Genomic DNA, 24779 nt, shown 5'->3' with positions numbered 1-24779 from the left:
ATTATTAGATGTATGCAATTATCATATCAACCACGGATGAGCTGAGAAACGTTGGGATTTGTTCAACTTTCCTATTGTGAGTCACTCAAAGGGTTCTTCCCAGTTACCCATCACAGAATGTTGTAAACCACATTTTAAGACTGCTTCTGAACATGTTGTGCATGTCCACATTTAAAATACGGCATGTAGCGCAGTCACTTTTTGTCTCTTTGTTTCAAGAGATGGGAACTGGAACCAAACGCTGTCTGGCTTCAGATCAGATCCCACCACAACATTCTCTCCTGTCTTTCCACTGTATCCTCCCTATTGATTCCCACTGCTTCGGTACAGAATAAAAAAAAAACACCAAAAGGCAAGTGGGAGTGCCCACACTCCTTTCTTTAGCGATCACTCTCCCCCGGAAAAGGCTTCTTCTTTCAACTAAGTTTGGTTCTTAAGCCCCTACTTGGAGTCCATGCCAACAGCCCAGACCTAAATAGACTACCCATATGATGCAGCACAGCAGTCTCATAAAAGAGGAACTCTCTCTGTGCACACACAGCCCAGCAGCTGGGTCAGTTGGAGTTACAGCTAAATGCAGTCTGCGTCAACTGGGGGATTGTTGGTGGGGGGCTCCAAGGTTTCCATGTATGAGGTTTTGATGAATCAGTACCTGGGGGACTTGGAAAATGTTGTGCCTAAAGTGTAGGCCAAATACACGTCTGGTATGAAATGCCATGCAGTGTTAGAGCAAAGGGGCTGACTTGTGATGCAATTTTTTTCTCTCTTATGGGATTAGATTTATGATGGCTTTATTTCTAACTCAACTCAGCAGGAAGCGACAGCAGGTGGTATGGGTGTAGAAACGGCCAATGATTGCTAATAAATGACCAGAAAGTGAACTAAGGAGGGGTCTAAGGCCACACGACACCTCTTATGGCACCTCCCCAAATACTTTGCAGACTAAGAAACTGGATCCTGTTTGTCGATTGCCCTCTGTTGCTTTACACCTTCTCAAGTTTGATATTCTATCAGCCTAACGCTGTGTGCCTGGCTGTCTGGGATCGAGGGGCTTATTATGCTCTAGGTGTAGTAGGTGACTATAGCAACACGTTGGCAAGTCTGAGAACATTTTGCCACAGAGGTACTATAAAGCAGATGTTGTGGTGTGATTCAGCCCTTTCAGCAGCTGACACATTAAATTTCTATCCTCGCTGTGCTGAGATAAGACATTTGGCCATGCATCATACTTCACAAAGTGTTTTTAGTTTCAGACGGTCTTAATTAAACACAGATACAAGTAGTCTGATTAGTGGTAAATGGTAAATGGTTTCTGCATCAGCCGTATTTCCTTGTTTCCTTTACCTCTGGCAAGACACAAGGCTGAGAGTAAAAACAATGTGCGCTGTAACTGCAGCATGGCACTGGGGAGTTAACAGTGTCTCTATGTGTGCGTGCAGCCCTCTACATCACATGCATTTGTTTGTGTATGTGAAAAGCACATGGGAGACCATTGTGCATGAGGACAACACTTCAGCTTCCATCACAGCTGCACTCTCTCACGCCCAAAGGAGGTGTCCCTCGGGGGCAGCAAGATGCCCAGAGGATAGCCTTTATGATGAGTGCAGCTGAGGCTGCCACTCTCCGCTGAGCCTTCCAGGGCTCGGCTCAGTCCCATGGAGGGCAGTTTGCGATCTGTTACATCAATAAAAAACATTACAAGCTCACCTCTCCCCAGCGGCAGTCAGCAGGGCTGTTTGTGCATGAGGTGGAAGCATGAAGAGATGACCTGCTATTTTTTTATCTGAAGATGCTGCACAGGTGCGCTCTCATGCTGCGTACCGTCTATCTGTGCTCTTCCATGGATAAAATTAGTGCCTCTGCAAATCCACCCAACCTTTGGTGCCCTACCTTCCCTGAGCTGTCACTCAGTATTACAGGCTGTCAACGGTTTCGCTTACAGTTAGTGTTCCAATGGATCACTGGTAACCTGAGAACATCACCAGGAGATGGGCAGCATAGATGGAGGCTACCGATTTCATCATAAAACGTGCATATGGCATTCTGACACTTGAGAGGCTGATCGGCTTTCTCCCTTTACCTTATTTTCACCTTGTGGTGGTCTGAGAGTTAAACGGCATGTTTAATTTACTTCAGCTATAAAAACTCATGCATATAGTTAAACCATAGGAGGCAGTGAAAGCTCAGACAGGTGCTTATATGCAGCAAGTAGTCAAGTAAATTCCCAATTAGCATATCCTAAGCTAATTATATCAGTTGAACAACAGCTTATTTGCACTTTAGGTCTTTAGGTCATTTCTACTTCTAGAAATATTGTTTTTACAACTGTGAAACACATATAAGGGTAGTTTACATCATATAAATTATATTTATTTATTGATCTCTTCCTGCTGGCATTTATGGGCCTGCATGTTCTTAAAGGTCATCTCTTTAGCTGTAACTTCATAGCAATGAATGGATGGCATATTTTATGTCCTGCTGGTAGAGGCTCAGGGCTTACAGCCAGAACCTTGAGGTCACTTTTGCAACTGAGTAACATAGTGAGGTGGAACAGCAGAGTTCAAATTCCCAAAGCTGAATCACAACTTGAATCACTGCTGGCCAAACACACCTAACGGCACACATGGAATTAGCTTCTTCACTTGAGGAGCTGCAAATATAGAACAAAATGTGAACATTGTTATATTATCAAGGGCTGCTTCATTCCCTCTGATCATATAGGGGTAAAAGCTGTGATTTTAGAGAGGCACACACTGTTACAGTCTCCAGTTCCTTCAGTTTTTGTTAAAAATACATGAAGTAAATCTACTATGCTTTTTAATCCTTCTGCACATGGAAAAACCCGTAGCTGATCATATGCTCTAATTTAAAGCTGAGGTACCTTACCCCCCTCTGTTTTTTATTATTACACAATACAGTGTTTGAGAGGAACAGCCCTCTTGGAGTGAATTAGACTGAATCTTTGGTTCATTAAGTGAAGGCAGATGCCTACTACAGGGTTTCATATAAAAGCGCACCACTACCAGTGGATATTAATCAGGAACAGGTACAGCGCGACGAAAGAAAACAAACAAAAATAAAAAAAAAATAATAAATTACACATAATTAAATAAATACAAAGAAATTGGATTCATCTGCATTTAACTATCTCCTAAAAATATATCCAGGGAATGGAGAGAGACAGGAATGCTTTGGGAAGACCACAATGAGTCACTTTTGGTTTAAAAAAAAAAAAGAAAAAAAAAAGAAAAAGAAAAAAGAAAACACACCGCCAACACCACTTGTGTAGAAACAGAAAAATGGCAGTATGGCATACATCTCTTCTTCTATCACATGGCTTAAACACATTTTAATACATATTAAAATGATTTTAATATACTTAAGACACTGGATATTGGGTGTCAACCAGAGCGACTCCTTATCCTTGCTGTTGTCCTGAGCTGCTATTGTTCAGCCGTGTGGTGATATGGTCATATACTTGCGGTCTGAGCACGATGGCTTTTTGAAAGCTCTGCCTGATGAGACACACTGTGTTTATTTTCTCCTCTGTCTGGACACAGGATGCCTCTCATTGGCCCCGTAGCTGTAGGAGTGGTGAACTATAGGCCTTTACAGCCTGCTGACAGGGGCTAAATTTTTCCCACTCAATATGAAATAGGTGGATGTCAGTCCCAGCATTCACTCATTCACAATCGTGTCAGCCTCAGTTAAGCGCAGGCCTCGCTTCAAGTCTTTAAATTACTTGGCTGGCAGGTACTTTGTTGCGAGACAAGACAACAGCTACGTCTGAGAATGTGCGCTTATATATTAAAGGTAAGGTTCAACTAAATTACAAAAAAAAAGAATATTTCTGTATACCTAGCTATGCAGATAGTTTAGGTTTTATTTGTTCATGTTTTGAGATTAGTCTCTGAGATATCTGCTGCTACACTAATACAATGGAAACAAATAGATTTAGTTTGTGTTGCTGGCGGCACTGAAAACAAAGAATCCTCATTTCAGAATCACTTTCCCTGTCCACATAGAGCGCCATTTTTAGAGCAATTAATTTGCATGCCAAACATGGCAACGACTTACATGTCATTGTTCTGTAACAATGTTGGATCACTATCTTGTTTACGTCTGGAGGCAGCGACTCTCTTAATCCATTGGCCCTCTGGAACCAGTTAGCAGTCAAATTCTTTAATAACATGCTGTAATAAAAAAAGATGCAAACAAGTCCACAAAGGTGCACAGGTCCTGGTATTGGTGCACACATAGCCTACAGCCTGTAACAGGAGCTAATTAAACTATTGACATGATTTAAAAAGGTGAACATCTGTTGGTTTGCCACAGCCTTGGCCTCTGTGGATTTTATGAATGGAAAATAGTTTGATCCAAGCAGGCCAAGACCAGTAACCTCCTGACAGTGGGTCTGGGCTGGTCTGTCCTCGGTCTACCACCCTGTGGAATTTCTGGCCACTAGTAGTGTGAAGGCATAAGGTTTTTGTAAAAATTTAGTTTGTATTATTGAGGACACATATACAGTGTGGGTGAGAAACACTGAGTGTATATTCTAACTTTCTTGCCAGTGAAGGTTCGCAGCAGGAAGTGACAACATATCCTGCAGGGGCTGCCGTATGTCTTTGTGGTGGTAAATGTAAATACTTTTGATGCAACATTTCCAACAGTGAATTTTTTGTTTTGTTTGTTTTCTATATGTAAAAGGGCCTTTAATATGTGTAGTCCACAAAACACGCTGTTTTTAAACTGTTTTTGGAGGGACTTTTTTCCCAGAAAAACTGTTCACAGTGTGTTCTTTGGATTATCCAGAGTAATCAGATCGGGACTGTATTGTAGTGGCAGCAGATATCTTAGAATCTGGATAGATAAATCCAAAATTATCTGTATGGTTACTGAGAAAATATACGTTTTCTCTTGTAATTTGGGTGAAGCAACCCATTGATCCTTTTGGTTTTCTTCAGACTTTCAACTTTAACATCACACTATAAGAAAATCATAATCAGAGGCTCTCTAAAAAGTTATTCTTTCTGCAGACTATGTGCTTTAGAACATTTTAGCTCTAACTCATTTAGACTTTCTTTCCACTCTCATTAATAGCCTTTGGTGTTGCTGTTCCATTTACTTTGGCTATGTGAATGTTGCATGTGGCCGTTCAGTAAGGACAGACTGTCACCTGAAGATATAACTGAGGTTAGTCTCAGCAGTGTAGACCTCTGCAGTCGTTTCACAAACAAAATAAAGTCAGCGTGAATAGGAATGCATGTGCCAATTTAGCCTGAAACTGACATTTTTAAGTGAAGTCTTTACCACAAAGTCAAGTCAAAAAGTTTGTCCCCTTCTCCTCCTTTGGGAGAGATTAGTGCTGCACAGATTTATGTTGCATATGTTCATTTTAGGACACGTTTGCTCTGCACATATTTTGCTGTCCTTCTTTACAACTACAGCAACACACAGTCATAGTCAGACTGTCCAACATCCAAAGCATTTGACTGTTTGCTGACCAGCCCAACCAGAGCAGTAAAGCTCTTTTCTTAAAGGCATGTCGAGGCATGTAAACTGTAGCTCGCGAAGAAGTGGAAAAAAGACACTTCTTCACATTTCTGTTCAGCCAATCAAGAGACAGGGAAACCAGTGACCAGCTGGTCACAAGCCCACGTCTCTAACCGAGGCACCTAATGGGATGCTGAGTGATTTGCAAGAATATGCCATAGCACAACTCACTACTGCAACAACAGAGACGTTAGTTTCAGCTGACTGGATTTGTTGACTGTGTTACCCTTAGGCTGCATTTTACATAACGCTCCACAAGCATCACATTATAGTCCTCCATCTCTTTCCCTATAAAGTTACATAATGTTGTACAATGGTCCTTGGAATAATTATGTAATATTCATTAAGTCATCTTTAATAATAACGGTATACCTCTGCAGTTAGAGTTATTGTTGTATAAAATGGCTGTTATACAAAAAAGTCCCTCCATGACTGACAACATAGCAACTAACTGTAAATGGAGGCTGACACAAATAAAAAAAAATATATACAAAGAATCCATTTAGTCAGCAAGAGTCTGAATCTGGTCTGAATAATCTACTTGGAAGAGACACTCCAATACAGCTTTGGCTTTTTCCTCTTGAAAAGTAGCTGAATAAGAAAATGAACTCTCCTTTGTTGATTAAGTGAAGCGTTTTGTCAATTGGCTTTTTTTCTTTCTTTTTTTTTGCGCCGTATTTCTTGTTGCCTCTCAGCCTGATTTGCCCTTTTCTTGGCTGCTGATGACAGAAATGACAAACAAGACATTAGCTTTTTGTTAGGCCAGAACAAAAAGTGACCGTAATTAATTTCACATGGGAGAGAGTGATGGGGGGGGGAAATCTGGCAGTGTGTATCTATGTCTGAATGGGTATAATCTTCTAGATGATTTAAGACTCTGATGTGTCTGGACCCACATGCTCTCTAAGTCAGTTAGAAAGCTTCAAAAGGCTTAAACCAGAGTGGTATTGCTGGTTATGTTGTACATAATTTTGACTAACAAGGCTGTTGTTAAAATTCGGATTGACACTGGTTGATAGAAAAGAAAATGAAGAAAGCATTCCCTTGGTTTAGAAACACAATGTTAACCATCGCTGTTCACAAACAGCTGAGGAGATGTTGAGACTTGTAATTGTTTTTCAGTGTTAAAACCCCGGAGAGTAGCATAGTGCTTAATGAGTGAAGTCTGTAGGGAAATCATCATATCTGCAAATGTGTCACATCACTCACACACACAAACACTCACACACCAACCACAGCCAAATGCAACAGGTATGAGGTATGTCCTTTTGAATGTTTTTGCATTTTTGAGACTTCAATGTTTTAGTGTCCAGTGTTCCCCAAAATGACCAAAAATTGATTGACACTAAGCCTCAGTTTTTTTTGGGGAGAAATGTTTGCATTAACATTCCAAGATTAAGTAATTAGGGTAAGCCCTAAATAACCCTAAACCTAAATAAATTTGAGTCTTCTTTTGTAAAGTCTTATCGTTCTGGATGAATGTATTAATGACTTTATTAAGCTATTGGTTCTATGTTGGCCTTCATCAGGGCATACAATACCCCACCGTACATTACTGTTGGTGGGTTGCTAATAAACACACAGCCAAGCGAACCATGCTTATGTTTGACTGATCTGGCATCACATGAGCCTATTTCTCTTGAGTATCAAAGGATATGACGTTTTCAGAAGTGTATTTTTATAAGATGACTACGTGCTATAAAGTTGTCTTTCTGCCCAAATTCTTTTGACATTATGAAATGGAAACATTATCCAAAACAACAAGAACAAAGTGCTGTTCTTCAAACATGATAGACTACCTGAGATTTGTAAAAAACATTTAAAAGATGAACATGTTGGTAGAGTGCCAGCAGTTCACTCGGTCTCAACTCTTTACATGTTCACACCCAAAATGGCCATGACAATGAAACACGTTCAGTATAACCTAATATAGCTCTTTATAAATGAGAGCAGGCAGGGCATCTTAGAGATACACAGAAAGAAGCCATTCAGTTTGGTGATTCTTTTCCTGGAGGTGCTCCCGTCCACTGTGATGTGCCAGAATCCCATCTGGGTTTGATTCGCTCTCACTCTCTGTTACTTAACTGAAAATAATTGTTTCCCAGAGACTTACAGACTTCACTCAAAGTACATACAAATGACAAAAATGGTTTTAATTTCAATCAGATGTGGTGAAAATGTTTTCTTGGAAATTATATTTATTATTCCTGTGTTGTAGTAAATAGTTTTGAGACTAGTTAACACCTAATTCAGCAGCTAATGATGGAACAATAGATGACCAGTGTGCAGTCAGGTTATTTAGTCCTGTTTCCTTAATGTCAACCTCATTTTTAGGTAAATTTGGATCTTTTAATGTGACTTGCCACATGGTTTGCATAATTTAGAAATTTATGAATTTTCAGGGTGTGGAAAATGTCTACACTGGAAAAAACATTAATTATAATTTTTTACAGCAGTATACCACTGTTGTTTGTTGTTTTCAAACTGAAAGAGGAGTGGAAAGAGGAGATTTAGCTGTTTCCCCATGGTTTTGGCATTTCAGATTGGACCTTGAAATGACCTGAAATATCAGTGTCAGTCACATTATGATGGGCCAAACCGGAAGTACACATCACCTGATTCAGGCCAAAAGAACAGACTACTGTCATCTTTCACAGGAATTATCACCAAGAGCTCACAATATCAGCAAATGTTCAGATAACAACATCATTAAATGACAGCTGGTTTAATTTTGTGCGTTAGGGTTCGGCTGTGAATTTCTTAACTTTTCCCAAACTTGGGTGAAATGAAAACAATTTAAAACCTAGAAAACATGTGGATGCTCTTCAAAGGGGCATGTTTGTTCCTTTGATTTAACTTTGGTGCTTAAAACACTTTGAGTGGGGGAATCACACCAGTAATTGTTTGCATGTTTGTTCCTTGAGCCTGTGTTGCGTAGTGAAGGTCGGCAGTTTCACATAACCTTACAAGATTATAAACAATATTACAGTACATTGGAAAACGGCACGCACATACACAACAACAACAACAACAAAAAGAAAAAAAACCAAAAAGACAGCAGTTACTTAAGTTAGATTCCACTGCTCTTATTTTGCCAAGCCCGTCCTACAGAGGGAACCATACAATATATATCTCATTATGCTGATGATGTTTTGATATATTTTTTAAATTGTAGTCAACTTATTCAACATTCCTCATATTATAGGATTTTTTTCCCCAAAGTTACCTTGACCATTTCCCCATTATAACTATGTGAAATAAGAGTAGTTCTTGCAGCATAAACAGCCTAAGACATGTTTTTAATGGGTGGTGTGATGCCAACACTGGCATTAAAAGCTTTTTATGACAACTGTTGATTAAAAAGTTCAGCTGCTGCTGGTGCTAAAATAGCGACACTGAATACTTGGTCCCTTGCCATGGATTTTGTCAAGAACTTTATTTAAGTTGTAACCACATAGCCATAGAGTGCCTACTCAGGTATCTGATGTACAGTGTGACAGAGTGTACAGTATGCTATGTAAATGTGTTAATAGATGTTTGTGTTGTGTTGATGTGTTGTCTGTGGTTTTTCCATCCACCCACTTAAAGTGCATTCACAATTCAGACCCTTTCAATTTTTTTTTAGATATTTGTAATGTTGCAGCCTTATGCGCTCATCAATATACACGAGATACCCCATAATGACACAAATTCTAGACATTTTTGCTAATTTATTAAAAAGGAAAAACTGAAATATCACATTGACATTAAAAACTTGAAATTTAGCTCATGTTACTCCCATTTCTGGAGAAGGATAGAACAACATTTCTGCTGCAGTGAAGGTTCTCAAGATCACATTGGCCTCTATAATTCTTACATGGAACCTTCCTAGTGCCGGCCGCCCGGCCAAACTGAGCAATTGGAAAAGAATAACGTCGGTAAGAGAGGTGACCAAAACCCCTATGGTCACTCTGGCTGTGCTCCAGAGGTCCTGTGTGGAGATGGTAGAAAAAACAACCATCACTGCAGCACTCTACTAATCTGAGCTTTATGGTATATTCGCCAGAAACACCTCTTCTTCTCTTGGAGTTTGCGAGAAAACACACCCACCACCACTCATCACCGGCCGAAACCCACTGGAAAGGTGAAGCGTGGTGGTGGGAGCATCACGCTGTGGGGCTGTTTTTTCAGCGGCATGGACGGGGAGGTCATGGTTGAGGGAAAGCTGAACAGAGCCAAGTAGAGAGATATATCCTTAATGAAAACCTGGTTCAGAGCGCTCACAAACTCAGACTGGGCCAGAGTTTCACCTTCCAACAGGACAATGACCCTAAGCACACAGACAACACAATGCAGGAGTTGGTTAGGGACAACTCTGTGAATGTTGAGCAGCTCAGAGCCTTGACTTGAACCCAATGGAACATCTCAGTAGAGACCTGAAAATGGCTGCCCACCGACGGTCCCCATCCAACCTGACAGAGCAGAAAAGAAAAGAAAATGCAAATCTTGTTGCATCATACCCAAAAATACTTTTGACAATGTGATATTTCAGTTTCTTCTTTTTTAATATTTTGTTTTCACTTTGTCATTATGAGTGATTGAATGTTTTGAATTTTTAGCACAGCAACATAACAAAGGCTGCAGCTGGTCTGTGTATTTTTTGACTGATTCAAGCCATGAGGCTGTGGAAAATGATTCAATCTACAAATTGTTTTAAATAAAAAAAATTGTTCAGAATGAACTCTTAAAACAGGCCACGGATATACACAAATCAGCCACAACAATAAAAACAATTACCTGTTTTAATGTTTTGGCTGATTTGTGTATGTTGGCTATTAAGCCAAGCATTTGTTGGATATTGTTTTCTTTCTTAGATAATTTCCTTTTTAATTCGGGCTTTTCAAACCTGTCGTATTTGGCACCTGGAAGTCAGTGTAGCTTGTGACTAAGATCACTGAGTACGTGACGGCTGAGATGAGCCAGTCCACCTGTTTTCTCTCATGGGGTTTTTTTTCTGTCTCTAAACCATATATATAAAAAACAGGAGTGACAGAAGAAAGGCGGAGTCACGGGGGTCAAAGTGGAATCACACTTTGAATTTATTTGTCCGGTCTTACTCCGTTGAGGGAAACATTTCCAGTCCCTTCCACTTCTAAAAAGAAACAACTCCACCAGGAAAAAATGAGGCCTCATTAGCGTCAAACCAGACACATTTCTGTTTGTTGTACTGCTCCATATAGCTATATGGTAAAAACCTTATTGCATGCAAAGATGCATTTGCTTCAGCTGCTGTTGTGGAAGATGGAAAGAATTCCTCTGTTTTCATTTAATTTTATTCTGACATTTCTGTGATTACAAAAAAAAAGAGTGATCTCATTTTATACCCATTCAAACTGGTGCCAGGGAAAAATGGTTTGGTTTGAATGGAACCACTGTTCTGCTCTGTTCTGTCCTGCTAGACGTCTCTACAGGGCTCAGGGATGCTGGACCCAGAGCTACTTCTGTGGCTTTTGGTTCCGCTCCAACGTTCGGTTAAGCGGCATTTCCCCCTTTCCCCCTTTCCCCCTTCTGTCTGATCTATGCTGCAGAAACATGCACAGTCAGTGCACACACTCGCTTTTACACATAATGCAAAGAGCAGCCACGTTGTCACACATGTTCCATCACTCTCTCACTCATGTTAACACACACAACATCTTTGAGCTCACAAAGACATTTTTTTTTTTTTTTAACAGAACAGGGGCATTCACAGTTTCCTCCCTTAGAGGAGTGACTGTTGAGGGGAAGAGTGAGCAAGCTGTCTGTCAGCATTACACCCAAGGCTTTTAGGAATAGTAATGGCGACACACTACGCCTTCATAAACTCGCAAGTGAGACTGAAATTGTTCCTCTCATAAACAACCTAAAGCTTTGATTGATGAAATCGTAACAGGTTCATTGGAAGGGCACAAACTTTACCTCCTCTTAAACTGTCTCACTCCTGCACCTATTAAATACTTTTTTCTCTCGGACCTCAAAGCAACACACAAGTGCAGCTAACTGTTGCTTTTCATAGGCTCCACAAATAAAGCGTTTGTGCAATAGCTCTAAAGCACAAGTTGTAAAAGCCCAGATTTTTTGCTATATTACAGAGCAATGTTTGTGAAATCACATTTGGACAAGAGCAGCCAAAACATCCAATTGCTATATGCCCTATGCAAACTGACCATACTATTAATCTATCACTGTGAAACTATCATGAGAGATTCAGTGTTCAAAAAGATGTAGCTTGATGTGCTTTTGGTCTTCCTCCAGTTCTGAAACTTGTACGTATTTCCCTCTGTCCCAATGAAACTCAAAATGTTGCACAAGTTGGACATCCTCTCTGCGTCCATACAAACATTATAGGCAAGGCCAGGCCTGGGGAGATGGCTTTTTATGATCATTGTGTGCAAAGATGCTTAGCTTTGCAGGGGACTGCTATAATGAGGAAGCACCCTGGCACTGGACCCTCTGATCCCAATTCCCATCCAACTGCGCTCATCCAGTTTTTATCATCCTCCCACAGCTCCCACAGCCTATTGAGACTGCCCTTTTTTGTGTTGATTTAGTGCCTTTTTCACACCAGATGAAGAACATATGTAGAGGACTTTTCGTTCTGGTTCCTCTTTCCATGTCTGTTTTCTTTTTCTTTTTTTTTTTTTTAAGAAAAGTAAAAACAGAAGATAATTTTCTCGTGTGCACAAGGGTGCAATAACTTCATCGAGAATAAATAAACATCAATAAAGTTATTTGGACTGCTTCCTAAAAAACGCTACATGATGCCAAATAAAATTTACTTGACGAGGCGCTTCTGCCTTTCATGTATGATGCCATGTGAGTGTGTCATTTGGTAATAGTGAGCTCGGTTTAAATTCAGTAATATTCTTCATATCTGCTCATTTTTATCTCTCGTCTGATCCTAAACTAATAAAATGCTACAAGTTCACATTACCTCTGATCGGCCTCTTCTTTTACTGTCACTCATTTGGTGTTGGTTTTTTAAGGAGGAACAGATACACATGGGAACTGCTCCCTCCTCCTGATCCACTGCAGTGTGCATTGTCAACACAAAGCATGCTGACAAACAATCTGGCTCCCTTCAATTTTTCACAACAAAGCAAAACACAATCTTAAACACAAGCTTCTCCTGCAGAATGCACACATGTCTCGGGTGAGAGTGCCCAAAACTACATGAGAACATGTATGTACAAGAGCATGTATGTGTGTATGTGGTGTGTGTGTGTGTATATATGTGTGGCAACGTCTCCCAGCGGCGGTTCCTGGCTCGCTGCAGCCTGTCTTGGCTGCACCGATTGTTTTTGGATCTGAGTTATGCAAGTTCATGAATTCAATCAAGTCCAAGGCGATTTCAAAGTAACCAGGACCAGCTTACTCTCCTTCAATGCCAACCCCACGGCTTTATTGATGCCAGCCTTGGACAACTATTTCCTTGTTTGGCAATATCAGAAGGAGGACAAAAAACGTATGCAGGACTCTTTTAAACCCATGCAGTCTGGAGACACTTGAAGTGATTAGGCAAGATGCAACCTGTTTACTATGCAATGAGGAGCCTGATGGAGTAAACACGATGGAGCAGGAAAGGTTTGGGTCAGCTGCCATATTGCTGAACAAACACCTCCCAAATAAGAATCTGAGAACACAGGACAGAGGGGCAGGGTGCCGACAGAGGCAGGGAGCAGATAGATGACACCCAGTCAGAACCCTGCTGTGGGGCTATTTGTTAAGTGTCTACGAGTTTTCTTTCAAATGCAAAACCAGAGTGCAGGCCTTTTTTTTTTTTTCCCTCATGATGGTAGAAACTGATCTTGTGGTCCCAAGTACCACAAGCCTGGTGGGCGTCCTGCAGGCAGCTGCTGTTTATTTTTAATTAGTGCTGGTCTGAGAGGATGGAGGAGAAAAAGTACCTCAAGTTTCACTACGAAGAAGCTTTTGTCTGAGCTGAGGAGTCCCAACTCTTTAGTGTGCAGCTACTAAATTGTAATCAGAGGCAGAATGTTTCACACCAGTAGTTTATTAGTGAAGAGCACACGCAGCTGGAATCGTGAAAAAGACATGTTTGACAACATTACCGCCTATATGCTTCAGTCATGTCATTTTGATTAGCATCATGTGGTTATAGTTACCTTATATATTGTGACCATCTGCCTTGTATGGTCTCAATATGTTTGGGACAACAAGAGTTTGAATATTAGTGTTGGTTCTCAGTTCAAAGATGTTCTTCGTTCAGGCTTCAAACAGCGTAGCTTTTATGGATTTCCACCTTATTTCCATTCCTAAGCCCAAAGACACGCTGTGAGGAGATCTGCAGAGTGATGGCCCACAGGGCATAGGAATGGCCTATTGCATTTGTTTTAAATAACATTTCAGCTGCAGACCCACACATTATTATATGGGTTTGCATCTCATATTCTAAACACGATGCTGTTTTTAAAAAAATAAAAAAAAAAAAATTTCTGGATTTTCTGTCCCTTGACTGTTAAAAGACTGTGGACACCTCCAGGAAGCATCAGTCATCTTCACTGATCTGCAGAGACAAAAAAGGGGCCCGGCCACGTCACATCCAGCAGCACCGAACCAAAGACCCAGACAGACAGCTGATGCTGCTGGCAGGTCTGCTTCCTCTCAATGTGAGAAGGAAGGAGCAAGAAACTGAAAAAAGGGATGAGCAGAGTGATGCGCAAAACGGGGACTTTCCACGTCTCAGAGTGAGAACCAGCTGTGTCTGATGTGCCCACTGGGAAAGTGGAGAGAAAATGTTCAACAAATCAGGACAATGGTTAGTTTCTTCACAGATTAGTGGAATAAAAAGACCTCAACATTTATACATTTTTTTTCATTACAACATCATAAGAAAATTATTCAATATCATGACAATATCATTCTAGCTTAGTGCTTGTCAGATATTGGAGCATATTTACTGTATATATCTTGTCATGCTACCCCTCTGTGGTTGCAGGAGACTTATACACACAGGTACACCAAACACCAACAGAACTCTTTTATATAAAGCCTCACAGATACAGCTGGTAACTGTTTCCTGTGTTTTGCAGAGAGCTTAGTTTGATGAATGAAGGGAAGTATCAATAAGCTCCTTCATCTTTTCCTCTGGGAGAGTTCACAAAGCGAATCTCAGAAGTGCCACTTAACTTTTAGAGCAAAAGAACAATGAATATTTTATCATATATATGTCTCTTTTTTTTCAGTACTGTATCTACTTTGTTTTCTGTTTGTTTACCTTCTATTTGCTGTACCTGTGTGACTATAAGTGAACTTAGAACGGTTTTAACTTATGGACTAATAATGACCAAGCAATAGTATGTTATGGAAAGCATCCCAAGACGTGTAATTGGTTAGTTTTAGAGAGAATCATTTGGAACCTTGTAATATTTTAACGATAAGCCATGCTGAAAATGTCAGGCGCACTCACATTTGCTGTTTCTGCAGAAGACCATCACTAAAGCCAAGAGTCACACCATGTTAACAGAACACCACAGCGTGAAAAATAATGCTTGGAAAGAATTTGGTTTAATTAGCTCATTTAAAAAGTGCTTCGTCAAAGAACATTCAAATGTCAAATGCAGCTGTTAGTGTGTTTTACTTCCCCCTCAGCATCAGTGAACACTCACCAGGTGTTTTATGGCAGTTTATGTAAATTATAAATTTTCAGTCTCTTTTTCAGTAACGTTTCTATCACTTTGTCTAACCTGGGGTTGATCTTTGTCCCAGTGTGGTGTGAAACAGAAATGTGCCACTGTTTTTTTTTTAAACTTGCCTTCCACTACACGAATGCTTTCACTCTGACAGCGGTGACAACTCAGGGCCACTGTCGCCGGGCGGGATGGTAGTTTCAGCCCCCCTCCTCGATACTCACTCTCTGCTCTCCAGGGTCCCAGGCGGCTGTTCTTGTGTGTCATGCAAACATACTTGCTTGCTACCTCTCTCTCACACACACACACACACACACACACACACACACACACACACACACACCCACACTTAAAAAAGTCTGTGCACATAGACATAAATCCACATACAAACAGAAGTGTGGGAATGCAAACACAAATTCAGACACTGTCTCTTTCTTTATGTTTTTCTCTTTGACACACATGCAACCTCCCACACACAAACACACACACACACACACACACATATACACACAGACACACACACACACACACACACACACACACACACACACACACACACACACACACACACACATACACAAACACACCTTATTAACCCCTTGACAATAAATTATTGCAATCTTAAAATGGAAATCCTTCCATGTACTTTCTTAAGATAAATAAATAAAACAAAACAAAACAAAAGTTAGTGCCTTAGCAACATTAATTTAATTGACCAGTACTTGCTTAGGGTCAAATCATTTTGTCCAAACAATATTTTATGCTCTTGTTATGGAGCAGGAAATGTGAGAAATCACATTCTAATTCAAAAGCTGCTTTAAATTTGAGGAAAATCTCCCAACATTAAAATCAGTCAGAAAGAAAAGTTCCCAATGGAAAAAAAAAATGGTCGATTTGATGTGGCTGTGATGTTCCAGTGTGTCACAGCAACCAAGACACAACATACAGTATTGGAATGAGGCTATACTTCAGAGTCACCAGACACTGGAGGTGGTGCCAGTCCAAAAGTGAGAGAAATCATCTATAGGGGTCCTTCCTCACTGAGCCAATATAAACACAGGTCGACACCGGGGAGGATCTCTCTTCCTACTTTACACATATTTTGCTCCTTCTGTTATTCCTCATGGGCCTCTGTTTTAAGAGTTTTCCCTCCAAATGGAACACAAAGAAAACTCAGCAATCCAAAGGCCCCTACTGTAGCTGGCAGCGAGTCCGCAACAGGGATTAATTCTCAGTTATCCCATGAACTGAAAATAACCGAGTCTGCAAGCAGGCAAAATTGAAGCTGCTTGTCGTCTCCATGCCGATTGGAGATTATGCTGTAAAACTGTCAGCTCCATGATGAAGAGACAACAGATCTTTGAAATGAAACCTGTGGTGCTCTCTAAATGTGAAACCTCTGGGGTGTAGCTTGTTATGCTGTTTTTTTAACCACTAGCCACAGTAGTGGTGTGGCTATAGCGACGGCAGTGTTTGTTGGTCGTTTGGTGCGGACTGAAATATCTCCATGACAATAGGATAGATTGCCCTGACATTTTGTACACACATTCATGGTTCCCAGAGGATGAAGCCCTCTGACTTTGGTGAGCCCCTGACTTTTTGTCTAGCGCAACCATGGGGTGGGCATTTCAATGAAATGTCTCAACAATTATTGGAAGGATTGCCATGAAATTTTGATGAAACATGTTGACTTTGGTGATCTACTGATTCTTTTCTCACTTGGGCCACCAGCAGCTCTTAGTTTTTACTTATCTGGTGAAATATCTCAACGTGGATGGGCACAAAATTTGTACAGAGATTTATGGTTCCCAGATGATGTTACCCTGACTTTTCCTCTTGCATCATCATGAAGTTCAAATTTGTGGTTTTAAATGAACTGTCTTGACATCTGGTATGGACATTCATGTTTACTTCAGGATGATCTGTAGTAAGTCTCTTAGCTTTTTGTCTAGGGCCTCCTCAGGCCAAAACTTTCATTTGTCCAAAACTTTGGTTTTATCACTAAACAACTGCTAAACTAATGACATTCCCTGTCATTTTTAGTGCTGACTAGCAATTGTTAGCATGCTAAAAGGTGAAACTAAGGATGTAAACTTATAAACGTTATACCTGCCAAATAAAAGCATTATCATCGCGAACTAGTTAGCATATTGATGTTAGTATTTTTCTCAGCATGGCTCCAGACTCTTAGTCTTGCTTTCAAGTGGATCTTACATTTGTTATATTTCTCCAACAGATTGTACAGAAGCTGTGTCTTGCTTTCTTTTTCATTCTGTCTATATTCATAACAGTTGGCAGAGAGCAGTATATCAGTCTTTTTAGTATTTGTTATGGTGCAAAAAAAGCAAAGTAGGTTAGCAACACAGTTATTCAGGCCTACATTATTAGCAGTTAACGAAAGAATCTCAACACTAGTCGACTGCCAAGCTAATGCACCCATAAAGTAAATGCCGACTTGTCCAATAAATCTGTTCCCACTTTCTCTAAGGATGCTTTTATTCGCATGCATCAAACACTGGCTCTCAATCGTGTGAATGCAGAGTGCACCATTGAGGTCAGGCTTCTTAAATGCTTGAGGTCTGGTGGAACATCATACACTCTGGAGGGACCTCATCAAAGAGCGTCCATATCCGACAGGTTGTGACGATGATCCAGCAGCTGTCTATTTAAACTCAGCTGTTCCCTGGCCACCCCTGATAGGATGTGAGGCCTTGGGTTCTCTGTGCAACCTCAGAAGGTGGCTTTATGGTATCGAGGCGCTGTAGGGGTCTAATGGGGGTCGCTCTAAATCTTACCATCTCCCATTGGAATAGCTGAGAGGTTGCCCACCTCAGACAGCTCTGACAGGGATCAAGAAACAGTGCCGGCCGTTCTGTGGCCTTTTACTAATGTACTGCCATCCGAGAGCAGCTGGGTGACGGGAGCCTGTTGCCGAGCAGATAAAGACAGATGTGTATAAGAGACAGCGTCTCTTTAGAGGGGTGGGGGGTGGGGGGGTGAGCATAAACACTGAGCAGAGGTTGGGTTCGTAGGCTTTGATGGCTGTGATGTACGCATAACTGTAGCAGTGGTGGTCTTATCTTGAGTGGGACTGTGTAGTGTGACCCAGTGCTGACCCCCCACCCCCATCTTGTTTAAAATGGGGGCTGAGCAGGCACACTTGCCATTCTGAGATATTTGCAAGATTCCTCACAGTCCTCAAGTGCAGAGATTTATTACTGTAACAACAGTGAGCGTGTGTCTGAATGTAGGCTGGCTGCATGCTCTGCACAGGGCGAGACAAGAACAGCTTTAACACAAAGGCTTGACAACCGGCCTGTAAAGTCCTCCCACATGATGGGATGTGGTTAGTTTTTTGTTTTTTGTTTTTTTAAAGATGAACCTTAACAAGAAGTTATTCATCCTCAGCCAGTGAGGAGGAGAGTAAGAATAGAGTCAGTGTGACACCTCCAGCTCACCCATCGGAACACTTGCAGGCTGAGGAGATAATACGCCCATCAATCAAAGAGGCTGGAACCTTAACTGGCAGAAAGCACATTTATTCATTGACCTTAAGTGTCTTTTTGGATCAACCTTCCCATTTACAAATTCTGCTCCTTTTGTTATTTTTGTCAATCCTGATTCTGCGTGAATTTATTCAGAAACTTGACACTACTCAGCCTTTAACTGCGTATGGCCTCACTGACACCTCCCTAAAAATAGTGCCCACTAATCCCCAAGTCCCCTCCGAGAAGTACTACACGTTACCAGGGATTCACTTGCAGATAAAGTGCGTCCAAAACTAGAGAGAGATTGTGACTTTTAAATACATCTCCGCAGCTGTGTCATGTAGACACTTAAATTTACATGTGTGCAGTTTCTATGTTGACACACTGTTGTATCAAACTGGATTCAAGCAGGCAGGAATCCAGAGAAATGTAAGATGTTGTCTATTACCTCCGTGCTGCAGTGCTGCACCCTCTGCTGGGGTTGATGAATACAGCTTTTTACAGCAGACTCTCATGCAGGACATCTGCAGTAGCAACATTTTAAAACCAGTGAGCTCATGTTGTCGAAACTTAGACTAAGACTGTCGGCAGGGGTTTGCATCTTGCTCCAGAAGTTTGGGAAGCCAGTGGCTGCTGTAGTTTCAAACTGTGAGCTAACATGAGGTGACGTCTTTGTAAATTTGTGGTCATATTGGTGCCTCATTATTTCACTTGTCAAAGAAACAAAAGCAGTAAAGCATTCATGCAGATACAGCTGGAAAATCATTTTGGTGCTTCAACAAAAGCTTAAAGTTTGCCAGCGTTTGGCTGATTGAGGGATAATTTGTAGGAATGACAGCATCGTGAGAATAGCACTGTTTCCAGTGAAGACTTCCATGTTTCAATTTGTTAATAACTTTGAAAAGTCAATTCCCACTTACTTTAAATTTTGGTCACATGCAGGTCTGGTCTCTTTAATGATGAATCTTTTCCTTCTTTCCTCTTTCTCTTTTGGTTTCTGTTTCATTTTTGATGAAAACATTTCCCTCTAAAAAAGTAGTTAAAACAAAACAGAGGCTCATTGCTCAGGGCTTTCCAGTACATAATGATCAAATCTAATGCAGCCCACTGGGAGGTAAGACGCCATCTGTGTGTCGTAGGTTCAACTTAACAAGCTGTACTCCCTCGTTCTACTGGGCTTCACTTCAGTTACATTTCACTAGTGGCTGTAAGTCATTTAACTCTTATAAGTTCTACATGATGATCAGTGTGGCATGTCTTAGCATTTGGTAGAAGGGGGCATAAATCGTGTTTGTAATGCACTTCGGCTGCCTGAAAGCTGGAAATGCAGTGTGCCAGACCTTCCACTGGCCACTAGAATACATTAAAAGGGGGGCAGCACATAGGGAGGCATGTACCCCCTGTAGGGGTTTTGTAAAAGGAGACCCAAAGTGAAATGGACAGCTGAGCCAACCCGCATGCCTTGAACATCAACTGTGTAAAGCCTGCCTTCTGGTACCATCTCTAAATCTGTTTTCCTGTGGTTAGTATGCGCTCCATCTTTCACAGCTTTCAGTGGGAATGGGTATCTGCCCCCTCAAATGTCAACACACTATTGAGCCTCAAGAGTAAACAAGTCAAACTAAAATACAAAACATTTCCAAACTGAAATTAAAAACAAATGGTGACCAGTTTCTGTGCCTGTTTCAGATTGATGAACCTGAGAACACGGCCTTTAACATTGAAATTCAGAACATCTGCATCGTTTTCTCTCTTCTCACAAATAATCCCTGAACGTATCAAATCCATATTCATTCAGGACAAAGAGATGATGAGACCACAGACTGGACAGCTTGTCTTTAATAAGACTTAAGATACTCCCACTGACCTTGGAACGCACATCAAAACATATTTATAGCATTTACACGCACCAGAATTTCAAATACATATGAGTCCATGAATTCTCAATGCAGATGAGAGAAAACGGAGTCATGCTTGCACATGTGAAAACTGTTAAACAGTGGAGTAAACCCTTGTTTTTTTTTTATTTCTTAGGGATTTGACCTTTGATGACTTCTGGTTTCTTAATTGTCATGGTTGCACACTCATTATTACATCCAATTCTGCATACAATCAATCATAGCTGAGGTTTAGGTATGAACAGAAAGTATGTTTACACACAGTAAGAAGCCATTGCATGTGAGCTTACATTTCAAATCTCTCTTCATATTTCTCAGTTGAACTTTACAAAAAAAAACTGTTACAGGTAGCTTTTTACAGACCAGGATGTATAATACCCGGGTTTTACTTAGACCTACTCATAGCAGAGTAGCATACAACGACTCCCTTTCATACAGCTTTAATCTGCAGACCCTCTCCTCCTTTGTCTGACACACAAAGTTCATTTACATTATTCACAAATGTACCCAGTCTTTTATATTTCTCTTTCAGTTAAATAACTAAAGAACAAACAAAACAAAACACTTTTTTTTTTTTCACTCAGCTGTACTGTAATGTACAAAGGATGATACTGTCGAGTAATAGGGTGCCTGTAATTGGTGCCACAAAGATCTTTACAAATGTTAACACTGATGCACCTGTGTTGCATGCAGCAACACCTTTCATTTCATCCTGTTATGTCTTTCTCTCTCCTGTCCTGATGGTTGGTCATCATCTGCTGTGGCCCACTTTATCTTCAGAGAGACGTATTTTACTTTTTAGGAGCTTGGAAGAAGGTTGTTGATTGGCACAGGTCACAGGGATTCCCCCCCATGCGAGCGTTGGCAGGGCTGGTAAAGGTCAGTGGCCTAAGGCGACCAGCACTTCAGCACTGGAGCATGTCACAGGACCTCTGAAGGAGGCAGGCAAGAGAGGGTTAAGGGTCAGAAGGAGGGCAGCAGCCATTGAGGATTAATCAAAACTTGCTAACTGACAAAACGGATTCCACGTCGTTGACCTGAGTTATGACATGGTCTGTAAACTTCTGACCTGGTGACAATACTAAATGCTAAACCATGTTGAACATGTTGCAGGAGGCATAAGCCCATAAATCTTTACTGTCTCGTTTACATGAGAGGAATGAAGAGGCCACCAGAACAGCCAATAAGTGATATAAATTCATAATTTATGTTACACTGAATTATTATATGAGCGCAAATGTAAGGCCACACTCTCAATAAGTATGAACACTCAAATAAACCCTGGAAGTATGTCTTGAACTAAATTGACCTCCTTTGGTAACATTAAATAGTCCAACATATAATTATTCCCAATCATAGCCCACGACATAAATGTCTTGCCAGGTCAGAGTCGTCTCAAGTATCCAAATTTCCAAGAGTGAAGATGAGAGGAGAGAATGTTCACTTTTTTTATGACTGGGTTAACGGAATGAGAAACTAGAACAAAAACTATGATTTTTCTTCTTTTTTTTTTAAGGGAGGCATGAAGAGGGATAGCAAAGGTCATCACCCTCTGTTTGCTTTACATGATATTTATGACTGCTGGCTTGTCTTCAGGTGAACAGGTGAAGGTTACGATCTAGAGTGAGGAGGAAGAGTAGGGTGCTGCTGACGGTGCCACTGGGAGAAGGGGTTGAGTGATGGGTGATATGCTGCTTAATTGCTTCGGGGTCCTGTTTCTAACCTCTGGCAGTGAAGCACTTGTGGATAGTGTCTCCTCATTGCCTCAGCCATTCTAGGAATTCCTCCCTGGGTGCAGTCCCAAGTCAGTGGGGCTGCTGAATAAAAGCTGTCATCAGTATAAAGATACCCTGCTGCTCTTCACCCGTCCCTACACTATTTCTTCCATGTCCCATCTCCACCCTTTTGTGAGTGTAAGTGGAGCCCCCCAGGGCCACACCACCCTTCCCACAGGGGGTACTCACTATTACTGGGGTGATGACCTGCACATTAGATGAAGTTCAGGTTCATCGTCGCTTCATGCCAAGGACAACAGTACTAACTATGGTACTTTGTACTGCAGTCTTTATTGGGTAATGTGAACTTGGCCTGGTGTAAAACTAGCTCAGTGCAAATAAGCACACAAGCTCATTGCAAATGAACCATGGCTGTGTCTGCAACTACTTTTTATTCGGGACAGATGAAAAACCAAAGCCAATAAGGAGCCATAACCAGTTCCTTTTGCTCAAGATGCGACAGTGTGGCTACGAATATTAAGGATATTGTCTGATTTTATTATGTTGTTTTTTATTTTAATCTTTCTTTTATAGGCAAGTGAAAATTTATTTGTGTATTTTCCACTCTGGGGATCAAACCTTGGACTATGGCCAAAATTAATCCAAAATGCTGCTATTAAACTGTGACAAAGCCAACCAGTGCAGAGTGGAAACAATACACCCTTAAGTTTTAGAATCAATTTTGAAATTTTTGGAGTCCACATTTTGGAACATGCACCTTTTTATTTAGGTGGTTAATTAGGTGATATGATCAATACCAATCTCAACTGTTAGGCTACAGCAAATTAGCTTAGTTTAGCATAATTTGCTTAGAGGTACAGAAAATGCATCTGCCTGCATTTTCAAATTTCACCAATTAACAAAGTATATCCTGTGCCATTTGTTAATTAGTGTGCTGGTAGTCTGTAACTCTTTTCCCCTGCTTCCAGTCTTTATGCAAAGCTAGGCTAATCACCTACTGGCCATAGCTTCATGTTATGTAGCACTAACATGAGTGGGCTCCTGCCAGACTTCCTAACCAACTCACTGAATTACAAACTGTGAGCAGATTTCCTGCACAGGGCCCACCAGTTGTGGAGCTACCTTCCTCTCTCTTCCTCCGTTCATATTTTCATTTTTAATTTTTACCTTATTTAAGTCTTTGCCGAGTTTGTTTTCTATACAAGTTTTAGATTATGGCTTCTCTCGTGTGTTGTAAAGCACTTTGTAACTCTGTACCTGCAACATGCTGAGGCTTCATGGGGCCTGTCTTTTTCATGAATGACTCCTCACTGTCAAACGTCAGTATCGGCTCGGTGGCAATGCTGGTGTCAGACTTATCCCGTGCTCCGTTTGTGGTGTTGCCATGATTGGCAAGATGGATGATATCTTCAAAGTGGGCAGTGTCTGCTTTGCTGGACAGACCATTTTCATGCCTGGTAGGCTGGACCCCATTGACCACTTGGACAGAGGGGTTGCTGGAGAGAGGAGACACAGAGCAGAGCATGGTTATAGTTATGAAAGGTCAGAATGACAAGAAATGAGTCATTCCACTGCAATCCAATTATTCTTTTCAAGTCTACCCCAAGAAGCGTGTTCAGAAAAAAAGGGGCAAACATTTCAAGAACCCAGTTCATTCTCCCAGTATATATTACAGCTGTTTACTGCGAGCTTTAATCGTGTGGCTCCTTGTGTTTTCGGTTGAGGTTTACAACAATGCAAACCTCCTATACAGACTTGATTAGTAGTCAGCTCCTGGCTCGGTTTTCTGGCACACAAGTTTTATACTGTTCATGGTGGTCGTGCATTTACATGAGCGCAAAGAAACTTTCACATGGATTAAAAAAAAGAAATGTTTTACCTTTCTTTGACATCAGTCTGTCCATTTTCTGTCTTGTTGTTGGGCACATTGACCTCTGGCTTTGGCTGATAGTCAGCAGATGCTAGTGGAAACAAAGTGAAACAGCTGTTTAGCCAGTGGTAACCATGCACACCAACGTAATCAAACAGTATTAATGATCATCCATAAGCTTTGTAAGGCTAAGTTTATCATTCATTCCAGATCCCCCCCTTACTCAGCTCTACTGATGACATGGCTGTGGTTGAGACAGATCTCCACACCCCTGACTAGAATGGCAGCACGCCTGCCAGGCCTCTGACCACATCAGTGGGCTGGCTAATGTCTTCCTGCATTGGGGAACTTGGCTACAAACAGTATATCACCAAGACCACATTGATCCCCCTCATCTTACTCATCTACTGTGTGTGACGTGGAAGCTCAGACAAGGAGGATGCGCAAGTTATATACTCAATACAGTTGTGTTACAAACAGAATTGTTCCACAAGTTGCAGGGAGAGTACATAGGGCAAAAGGCTGTGCAACATCACATGTATCCTTATTTTATCATTTGTCTCAAA

The 24779-nt window shown here is 41.1% G+C and overlaps 1 protein-coding gene across 5 annotated transcripts in view; it reads right to left on the bottom strand.

Moving 5' to 3' along the window:
- Nucleotides 1-20530: 20530 nt before the first annotated feature.
- The window catches only part of map7d1a (MAP7 domain containing 1a), a 40401-nt gene continuing 36152 nt past the window's right edge, over nucleotides 20531-24779 (bottom strand). For all 5 annotated transcript variants that reach the window (XM_023415248.2, XM_023415244.2, XM_023415245.2 and 2 more), the window contains 3 exons: nucleotides 24223-24304; nucleotides 23601-23839; nucleotides 20531-21539 (listed from right to left, as the gene is read on the bottom strand). In XM_023415248.2, the coding sequence (XP_023271016.1) occupies nucleotides 21529-21539; nucleotides 23601-23839; nucleotides 24223-24304 (332 nt within the window). In that variant the 3' untranslated portion in view covers nucleotides 20531-21528. The remainder of the gene's footprint in view (nucleotides 21540-23600; nucleotides 23840-24222; nucleotides 24305-24779) is intronic.

Source organism: Seriola lalandi, unplaced genomic scaffold, assembly GCF_002814215.2.
Source record: "Seriola lalandi dorsalis isolate HSWRI2012SDOR001 ecotype SW California unplaced genomic scaffold, Sedor1 jcf7180002054546, whole genome shotgun sequence".
NCBI classification, from domain to species: domain Eukaryota; kingdom Metazoa; phylum Chordata; class Actinopteri; order Carangiformes; family Carangidae; genus Seriola; species Seriola lalandi.
Note: the sequence above shows the minus strand (reverse complement) of the source record. Positions and strands in the feature narration are given on the sequence as shown.